This window comes from Eublepharis macularius, chromosome 8 (assembly GCF_028583425.1).
Source record: "Eublepharis macularius isolate TG4126 chromosome 8, MPM_Emac_v1.0, whole genome shotgun sequence".
Taxonomy (NCBI): domain Eukaryota; kingdom Metazoa; phylum Chordata; class Lepidosauria; order Squamata; family Eublepharidae; genus Eublepharis; species Eublepharis macularius.
Window position 1 is genome coordinate 113,105,704 of NC_072797.1, and position 10,530 is coordinate 113,116,233.

Sequence of the window (10,530 nt, forward strand, 5' to 3'; positions counted from 1 at the left end):
CAACTCATGATACAGGATGCTTTGAAAACATTAACAGCCAACCTCTTATGTTCAAAACAAACCTAAATTTCTAACTTTGGGCACTATTAATTGTTGTGTTTCTCAGATTGTGACAGTTCAGAAACCACAAGTTCTTTTTAACCACATTCTGAAGCCTATGGTACCTTCTGTATATCTTTCCTTGGACTTTTTAAAAGGTGCATGCAATATGAACTAAGTGATATTGGATGTAGTTCTGTTCCGACTATGCTATGCATCATACTGGAGGCTATGAAAATTAGAAAAGCATAATTGTCCTACATTATAAATGGTGTAAGTATCAAAGGGATGATTTTTCTTTTTGCTATTACACCAAGAGTTCCCACTGGGTAGCTTAAATTGCATATTGTAATGGGTGGGGTAAGAGGATTGAATAAAATTTAGGATGGGAAGTTTTGTTACAATTGCAATCAATATACTAGTTTCAGGATTGTCATCTGTTCAAAAATAAATTTTAACTGCTTTTATCTAACTAGGATTGTTCTGTGGGTTTTTGTACATAAGTAAATGGACACTGTTTCCTATTAACTATTGTATAGGTACCAAGGTGATTTAGAAAAAACTTGTCAATGTATCTTCCTGAAACTAATAAATGTACAAACAGAACTCTTGATTTTTTTAAATGCTCATGCAAGCTGTTTTTATACAGGGAGCTAGTAAACTACTACACCAGCAGCCCAGCCCAAAGCAAACTGGAGCTAGTACTCAGAGCTGATTGATGAAATATATAGGGAGAAAAAAGCTTGTTGTGAGAGAACTAGCCCTGGCTTCTGCAAAGGGAAGCCTTTAATTACTAATCTTTTTAACATACCTTTTGCAAGTAACTTGGCATAATAGGTCCTGTATGAGTTTAGTAACGTGTTAAAATTAGGAGTAAAAACAGCTTTTTCAGCGGAGAAAAGTAAGCCATAAAGTACCTAACCACCCTGGGGGTAGAGACAGATTTAACAAAAGGGCAAGGAAATCCGAGTTCAATTCCTCCAAACTCAAGAGTTATTGACTCAAAATCATCTTTCAACCTAACAAACTTCACACAAAACTAAAGCCTCCCAATTTCAGCAATTGCCTAAACCCAGTTACGCCACACAAAGGGATTGCGATTTTCAATTTGATAGTAACATGCCTTCCCAAAATAGAATGAGCTTTCCAATGTTTGTGTCCCATCACAGCAAAGTGTCATCCTCCCATCTAATCTATAATGAAGCATCCAGATACCTATGTACAAGGACTAAGCTAATAGTCATTTTACAGAAGCTCTCAAGTCTTTTGAAGCAATATACAAATGGCCAATAGAAAAATTGAAGTTACCTAGGCCTGAGTTACTCAGTTCACCCTGACATTTACGTCTGTAACAAGTCTACATTTTTTCAGATTAAGATAGGACAGTCAAAGCACTACCAAATAGGAATACATTATGGAGATTGGCCGTATCCTTGACTACCACTGAAAACAGCTCCATCCCCTCAGCCACAAGGCTAGGAGCCTCTTGCCTCAGGTGGAGGTGCTACCATTAGGTGAAGAGGGAGGATACAGCCCATTACAGAGAGCTGCAATTTACCAAGCACTGTGACCCTGCCTCCCTTTCCCTTCCATCAGGAGAAGGAATACTAGAGTTGTACCTTAAATCAACAAGCATTTACTTTAAAGAAATTAACTGATATGAAGAAACAGTACAGTCTGACCATAGAAGATTTATTTCATGTTTATATGCCCAAAGTTCATGGTTTACTTCTGGCTTGATTCAGATTTAGATGTGGAGGCTCTCAGAGAGGACAGTCTACGCCTCTTGGCTATCTGCTCTTGCCGTTTTTCTTTTGCTTCCTAAAAACAAAAAAGTGGAGAAAAGAAGACCACCACATGGTGTCACTTCACAACTGCATTATAAAAAGTGCGGCCACATTTTATATAGTCATACACACAAAGTTATCAACCGCTAGTTTCTCATTAATCTGTCCCCTTTTGATGTGTCAACAGCAGAATATGCTAATACCAAATGAACACATATTAATGGGTAGATATGTGAACAGGAGAGTCCCTATTTAAGTCTATTAGAAAACAGTCTTCCCTCATACTCACTCCCCACAATATAGAGATACTAATCTACTTTAAATGTTTGTGGGAGAAAAGGCTAATAGTTTTAGCATACCTCTTGGACAAATAAGTATGTTATGAAGAAAATGGCTATAAGCTGTTCTTGGCTCAACAAAATCCAAACATGTTCTGGCAGCACTGTAGGCCATTTTTAGTTGGGCTGGATTAGGCACTGGCTACTTTTAACAGTGTACGGGTTTACCAAAAGTTAGTATCTGCCTGAAAGGTATGGTGGTCTAACAATAAAAATGTAGATTTGATTTTTAAAAAATTCTAAATAGAAAGAAACATACCTTCATTCTCTTAGCCAGAAGCTTGGCATATTCAGCAGCCTCTTCTTTGTTCTTCTGAGTACGCTGCTTCTTTAGGGCAATACGCCTGCGCTTGTGCTGCAGAACTCTGGGAGTTACCAAACGCTGAATCTTTGGTGCTTTGGTCCTGGGTTTCTTGCCTAAGGAGGACAGACTTTTAAGTGTAACCAAGAGGATAGCTATTCAGAAGTCTAAAACATAGGAATTTACAAATACATTCCCAATTTCTTTCAAGCTAAATCTTACGTGAAGTGTATAATGTCTATCCAAAGTGGACTGGCCAAAGTAAACGTCAGGCATTCTTCTTAATGCAAAGATAGGAAGATGTAACATTTGTGACTAGTAAGGTTCCTAGAAAAGCTGAGTCTAATCCTCAGCTCATCCAAAAGAATGAGGATATGCATTAAACTGCCCCGAAAACAGTAAATGTGCCCTATGGGCAATGGGAAATATACTGGACAACACGCACCTTGCCTGTAGCCACCATAGACATGCACTCAATTATGTAAAATCATGCATTCAGCTTGCATGTCTGTTTCTACCTTGGTGCATTTACACCAATCTTGTGAAACCAAGGTCCTGTGACATTATTAAGTTGTCCCCATGGGTTATTTAAATTAGTGCTAGTCTTGTGGCCAAGGGAAATACCAGTTACAAGATCACCTGAAACAAGACCTAGTGTGGAGCACATACAAGGAGAAACCAATTTGTAGCCTTTTACTATAATCCACTGGAACCGGTCAATTCATGTTGATAGTGCCTTATAAGGTAGACAGCCCTTGACCAATATACCGCTCAAAGAAAATCTATTCATATACCACTTCTTAATGGCTTTCTGTCCAATAAACATAGAAGTCGCCAGGCACCTACGAAATAGTATGAGCTGAGCCACAACAGATGCACAATGCTACACTTTCTATCCCCTCCTGGTCACACACAATCCAAAAGAGTAACCACTGATGTCTCACACACCGGGGGGGAGGGGGGGGATCAAATCTCTGCTCTTTTTTTCATGGTGCCTACATTACTATAAAAAAAATTAACAGGCTCACTGGAACGACAGTGAATCTCAGCCCAGGAATTATTTTACTGAATGGATCTGTCACAACAGAATCAGCAGAGCGTTCCATTTTCTTACCTTCCTTGTTCAGTGGTTTTCTCACAACATACTGACGAACATCATCTTCTTTAGAGAGATTAAACAGCTTGCGGATTCTGCTGGCCCTCTTGGGACCAAGTCGACGAGGCACAGTGGTGTCGGTTAGCCCAGGAATATCTTTTTCACCTACAGAAATTACAAGACAGCACCTATTATTCTGAGCTAAAACATTCTCAATTCATCTCTCTCTCAACCACAGAGACTCAAGCCTAGGAAGTTTAACCTTTTACAAAATCATGTATCTTTAAGACAAACAACTTTCAGCTGTCCAGGCTTCATTATTCTCATTAATATCTGCTCTCTAGCAAATTAAAGTATAAATATCCCATTTTAGAAATTTGAACACATCACCTGAAGCTGCTCAACAGCTATCAAGAGAAGTTTCACAATGAGAATGTTAGTTGCTGATTTAAAAACAGATACAAATCATCAATGTCTAAATCAGACAAGACAGCCAGAGTATGGGTGATAAAAATTTCTGGCCCAAACCGGGAGTTTTAAGCACAGCAATGGAAAACTACTCCTCACATCATAAGCTTCAGTGCCCAAGGGTGGCATTTGGTACTGCTCAACATTATATGATCACTTGCTATGGTCTGTCAAACATATTTTACAGTCACAGCTATAATTTAGATAAGTATGCCTAGCTGTAACCCACAGAGAAGCACTGCAAAGTTACAGAGGGATACCATAACAGAGTGAGCCTAAAGAGATGCAAAATACTTTCCGGCATTTCATATGCAGAACTTCAGACACTCACCTTTCTTTACAATGACCAAATTCAAGACACTAAGGTTGGCATCGACAATGCAACCCCGAACAGATTTCCGTTTCCGTTCTCCAGTTCTCCTGGGACGATAACATGAGTGACCCTTGCTGAGCAGCAGGCGGACACGCCCATGAGTCAGAACCCCTTGCTTCATGGGGAAGCCTTGCTTATCATTGCCGCCACTGATGCGGACAACATATCCCTGTGAAACAAAGTTCAGACCTCAGTTTAGCAGCCTGACACGTGAAAGGATCTTAATCACAAGCCAAGCACGAGCTTGCATTCTCATGCGGTTGCAAGAAAGGCTACTGAGATGTTAAGGTGCATTAACAGAAGTCCAGTATCCAAGCCACAAAAAGGACACATTTCTCTGGACATGCCAAACTCCATCTGGAATATAACATGTAGCTCTAAAAACCACACTGCCAAGAATGATGTAGGCAAACTGCAACTAGTTCAGAGAACAATGAAGATGGTTAGGCAACAAAGCCTTGCAAAGAAGTACTGAAGGAATTTGGTATGCTTCACCTAGAGAAAAGACAAGAGGGGAGCTTAAATAACAGGACTCCTCAATGATAGTCATTTTTCTTTGTTGGTCCAGAGGCCAATACTAGATATAATGGGCTACAGAGAGGAGACTTAAGTTTCGCAATAGGAGAAATGTCCTAATGGTGAGAGCAGTTGGGAGAGGGGGGCTCCCCCTCACTGAAAGTCCTTCAGTCAGAAGCTGGATACCCACCTGCTGTCAGGAATGCTGTGGCTTTGGATCTCCTGCACTGAGCAGGAGGCTGGAACAGATACTGTATTTGGTTCCTTTCCCCCCTGTAGGATCCTATGACAAAGGTCTCAGCACAAATTAAAGCACAGTTTGTATTCGTTCTCTGCCTCTGCTCCCACATACTTATGGAAATCATTTTGTCATTTATTTATTTACATTATGCCTTTCTCACTGAGACTCATGGCAGATTACACAGAATAGGTCAATAAAATAAATAGGAGACATCCCATTGACGCAACAGGATTATAGCTGCAGAAGACATACTGCCACTGTTTTAACTGTTGAGGAAAAAATTCCTTAAAGGTACTCTGCGTTCAGATTATATTTCCCAGTAGCCATCACTTACTTTAACCAGGACACTGAAGACAGTCATCCAAGAAAATGGGTTTTATTATAACAAACCCAGATGCCTTTATTAAGACACATGCATAAAAAAAGTCACAGCAGAGAGTCTTAATATACTTTTTACAGCTAACTGTTTACAGAACACGGTTTAAACAGACAATTCTTTGAAAATGCTGTCTTGAACAATTATGGCCCCTGATGGGTCTGGGTGACAAGACAGTAAATACTTTCCCCTCATCCATTTGAGGGGAACATACCGCCCTTCAACTTAAGGCCACTCTGACTTTATTCCCACAGCAACACACCATGAATCCCTACAGCAGGCACAGCATCTTACCTTCCACTCCTCACCAAGAGTATCTGCAGAGACCTCGGCAGTCATGCGCTTCTCATAGAAGGTGCGGATCTTGCGCTCATCGTCCACTTCGATGAGCTTCTGGCAGCCAGTGGCAGGGAAGGAGATGTTCAGCTAGAAACGAGAGAGGGGGGGGGGGAGCTCAGCCCAGAGGCGCTGGACAGGCGCTCAACCACAAAAGCAATCATCACAGTAACCACCGCACGTCCTCCATGAAGCTTAGAAGCCATTCCGACTGCGGGCTGCAGTTCTGCAATATTCAGAGCAACCCCGAGACGGAAGGCGGCTTCCTTGGCGCGCTCTCCTTTGCAGGCCAACGGCTGAGGGGCGTTCAAGAAGCCACCATCCCTCTTTCCCTCCCACCTCCCGGCCTCGAATCCGACTCCATCCGTCCCCCGAGCGGCGTCCCCTCGACCCGTTCCCGCCTCATCGCTCCCGCGCCAAAGTCCTCTAACTATCGGCGGCACTCTTTGTGGAGGCGAGCCGAAGCTGCCCCCAGTAACGGCTCCTGAAGTTTTACCTTCATGGCGCCGAAGAGACCACTCGCCTCGGATCCGCCACGGGAAAGAGGCCGCTCTTCCGCTTCGCCGGAAGTCACAGAGGCTCCGCGTCCTCTCGCGAGATTATAAGAGACAAGCGGCGGCCCATAGACATTATCTACATGGACTAGAGCGGCACTTCTTTCCTGTTTAAGTTAGATGCCGTTTGGTTTCCTCACTAGCCGTTGTTCACCGGAAACAGTTAGGAACGGCCGGCTTTGTGCAAAGCTGGGGGTAGACAGCGGGGTCTCCCCGTGCCCCCAAAAGAGAGAAATAAAAAACAGAGATTTACGCAGTTTCAAGCTTTTTGTGAAAACGTTATTGAAAAGCAGTTTTTAAACCACGCTGTAAATCGAGCTCCTTCATGCCATGCAGCAGGTCAGAGGAAGAAGCTACAGCTGTCGCCGAGAGTAGACTAGAACAGCCTTGCAGAGTACTTATTTTTTATTTATGTAATTTATAGTCCGCCTTTCTCACTGAGACTCAAGGCGGATTACATAGTACAATCAGTATCAAGTACAGTTCCATAAACAATGCCATAGGGTAAGTAGATACAAGTTTAAAAGACTTAGTATTAGCAGGAATCCAGTACAGAGTAGAAAAAATACTGAAGCAGAACATAATCAGTTCTAGGACTAACATTAGACAAGATGGAGTACAGGTGCTACACAGGGGTACATATTTAAAGCGACAGATAATATATAAGGCAATATAGTGATGAAGTCTATGGTCCCTAACTCAATTAGCGAAGCATCTGAGACCCTATCCCTACAATACAGCCCTCCCATTTGAGTAAAAAGCCTTTTTGAATAGTTCGGTTTTGCATCATTTACAAAAAGCAAGGGGGGGGCTCTTCTGACTTCCTTATTCCTACAAAGGAATAATGTGCATGCATGTGTGCAGTGCAGCCATTTCTTGTGTTAAATCGGTGTAGAAAAACTGGAAACAGCGGCCAATTGCTGTTGTGTTTTCTGTACTTTTCTTGAATTTTCCAAGTTCACAACTCTTGTCCTCGTGAATTTCGTAGCCTTTGGCTGTAGTGTTTACCTCCTCCCCCCATAACCTCATGTACATTGCATCTGATGAAGTGGGCTCTCTAGCCCATGATAATTTATACTGGAATCCAATGCCAATAGTCTTTACAGTGCTATGAAGATCCTGTTTATATTTGCTGAAACAGACTGACATGGCTACCTTTCTGGGATTATTACTATAGATGCCAGGAACAAGCATATGCTTCTGCCTGACATCTAGTTTTCTTAGTGCAGGTATTTTTTTTTGTAAGGATGAGTGTTAAATTATGCGAGCCCTCCACTCCTTTAGTATAAAGTGGTATGATCCAGACTTGTATTCACCTCCTCAAGTAGGTATTTTTCTACAGGGCATCTTGGGTTGCCAGGTGTCCAGTTTCCACCTTGGCAGTCCGGTATTTTTGGGACTGTCCAGGGGAAATGCAGTTAAAATACTGGACAGCTGGCACTGCCTCTGCCTCCTCCGCTTCTCCTCTACTTCCAGGCAGCTTCATTGCTTCTCTGCCCATTCCAGCCACCCAGCCTCCTGCACAATACCGGTGAGAGTGGCCAGCCAGTCATCCTGGCTGCCTGGCCTCCTGAGTGGCACCGCCTAGGAATGGCCAGCCTGGCTGCCCAGAAGTAGAGGTGATGTGTTGATGACACTTCTGGTAGCGGTGTCATTATGCTTGGATGGAAGCACACCTTAATAACAATGCATAAGTAAGTGCTGCACCCACCCCTCCCCCTGGGGTCCAGTATTCCAGACCCTATCTGGCAACTGTAGGGGCATCTTGGAATTTGTTTGCATTCAATTCCATGTACTCGATCAAAATCTCCTAGTCTGGTCTCTATTACAAAAAGTCTACAGTAGACTTTGAGCTTTCCTGTCATGCCCTGGAAGCAACATCCTTCCTCCTTTTTTTTTGTACTTTCCAGCCTGATGAAGAATGTTAAGTAGCTCAAAAGTTTTGTGCTTGTAATATTTTGGTGGGCCCTAATAAAATGGTACTATGCTATACTTGTTTACAGCTTATTCATAGAGCTTCTAGCATTCAAATATGAGCCTTTGAAAAATACAAGTCAATTAGTAACTTAAAGATGAACAAGTTTTTCAGGGTATAAGCTTTCAAGAGTACTCACAATGGGAGCTTTGACTCTTGGAAGCTTATATCCTGAAAACCTTTTTCGTCTTTTAAGGTGCTGCCAGATGCAAATCTTGCCATTCTATTGCAAACCAACATGGTTACCCACCTGAAACTAAAAAAACATTGGAACTGGCTAATGATTATAAACTTGGCTATGAGCTATTAAATAGGAATGCTTGTATAATCATACTTGTCAACATAGGATGATCTAAGAAAAGCAATTGCCTTATAGGTTGTTTGGCTTCTCATTTTTTTCCTGCATACCCAGTATGTTATAGAAAATAACACATCTAGCCTTGTGCTTGATCTTGAGTCATGGCCTGACTAAAGGATACATTGTTTATGAGTATATCCAAGTCCTGTTGAGCAGGCACGGTCTGGTAGTTCTATGCTCCAAACTTATTTCCCATTACGCAGGGAAAGAGGGGGGCGGGTTAAGCCATGTGCCATTTTTCCTACCCAGAAAGTTCTGGGGAACAGCTATTTGCTCTCTTGTGGAAACTTGGTTGTGCAGCTGGGAATTAAGTTCTAAGCAACAAACTCCTAGCTCCCAGTTGACTGACAGGACCTCCAATGGTCCCGTAAAAAGTGTGTCATGTAGTTAAGCCATGTGTGCCACTGTTTGCGTCTTTGTTATTAACAGTTTTTCTTTGACTGCTCCATATGCTTGAGGAGCCCTATTCTAAGGTTAGTACATTCACCATAATATCTGATGAACCTCTGGTGCTGATCTAGGAAATGACAGTATACTGCCTGCAAGAAAATGTACAGCATCTCTTTGTAATAACCTCATTAGTTTGATTAGGCACTAATGTCTTCTGTCTTCCAGGCAGCTTCTTCCTAGAAATTCTTCCTGTTCAGTTTACCAGCTAGTAGTACAATTGGACAACATTTTAGGCTACAAGAAGTGCTCCTTCTATTTTGTTCTATGTGTACAAGCATAGTTAATTCCTCTTAGCCAAGGAAGAGTCACAATTATTATGAAAAAAATCTCATTTTCAAAATTGGACCAAACTGCTCATTCTTTCCATTATTACTGTTCATAGCTTTCATCCACAACACTGAAACAGGTTCTCCCCTCAAATATTTCCCCAAATGGATTACAGTACAAACTAGATGCAAGATTCAACGTTAATAGTTAAATAGAAAGAAAATATTGACCTAAAAGAGAGTCTCTTTTAGATTCTTTTGTCCATGGAAATTAAATTCAATACCGACGATGTTGTATAATTAGATCCAGGGCTTTTTTTTCAGCAAGAACACGGTGGAACAGAGTTCCAGAACCTCTTAAAAATGGTCAAATGGCCGGTGGCCCTGCCCCCTGATCTCCAGAGGGGAGTTTAGATTGCCCTCCGCGCTGCTCAGCGGGGCCACCGGCCATGTGACCATTTTCGTCAAGGGCAATTTAAACTTTTAAAAACTCCCCCCTTGTTCCAGCTGACCCAAAGTGATGTCATTGTATGGTCTTGAGTTCCACCACCTCTTTTCCCAGAAAAAAAGCCCTGATTAGATCCAATTTCTCTCTGCAGCTGGGCAAACCCTAACAGATGCAGTTATCTATAATATAATCCATTGACTGCTGTTGCTTCTTGATTCATGGATTAATTGGTAGCTTATTATAATGTTGTAACAACTTATCAGTTGCCACTTTTCTTTAATGTCTAAAAAGCCCACCAGTGGCTGGAGGGAGGGGTGGCCCCTGCGGGGATGAGGCATGTTGGAGGTGCCATTGCTTTTCTGAAAGCTGTACAGAGAATTGTTCACTGTGGGGAAGCAGCCCAACACTTTATATGTATGTACAGATGCAGAGAAGACTCACTGATTGTAATTCAGATTCACTATTTTAAAATTAAATTTAATTAAACGTATGTGCAATCTTTCCAGAGACCTGGTCAAAGAATGTGGCTCACAAAGTAAAACATGGGGGGAAATCCTAAAAACAGCATAAAATAATTAAAAATAAACTGCAAAAAAGTCACTTAAAAA

At 41.9% G+C, this 10,530-nt stretch overlaps 1 protein-coding gene across 1 annotated transcript; it reads right to left on the minus strand.

The window, feature by feature from the left end:
- Positions 1-1,710: 1,710 nt before the first annotated feature.
- Positions 1,711-6,451, minus strand: RPS6 (ribosomal protein S6). The gene is made up of 6 exons (XM_054986533.1): positions 6,368-6,451; positions 5,830-5,961; positions 4,361-4,571; positions 3,580-3,726; positions 2,424-2,581; positions 1,711-1,860 (listed from the first exon to the last, which is right to left on the minus strand). Exons 1-6 carry the CDS (start codon positions 6,371-6,373, stop codon positions 1,765-1,767), a joined length of 750 nt encoding a protein of 249 aa, XP_054842508.1. The 5' UTR covers positions 6,374-6,451; the 3' UTR covers positions 1,711-1,764.
- Between the last annotated feature and the right edge of the window lie 4,079 nt (positions 6,452-10,530).

Coding starts and splice junctions, on each gene's coding strand:
- RPS6 (XM_054986533.1), bottom strand. Junction 3,727..4,360: donor TTTGGTCATTGTAAAGAAAG/GTGAGTGTCTGA, acceptor TAATTTCTGTAG/GTGAAAAAGATATTCCTGGG. Junction 1,861..2,423: donor TTCTGGCTAAGAGAATGAAG/GTATGTTTCTTT, acceptor TTTTGTTTTTAG/GAAGCAAAAGAAAAACGGCA.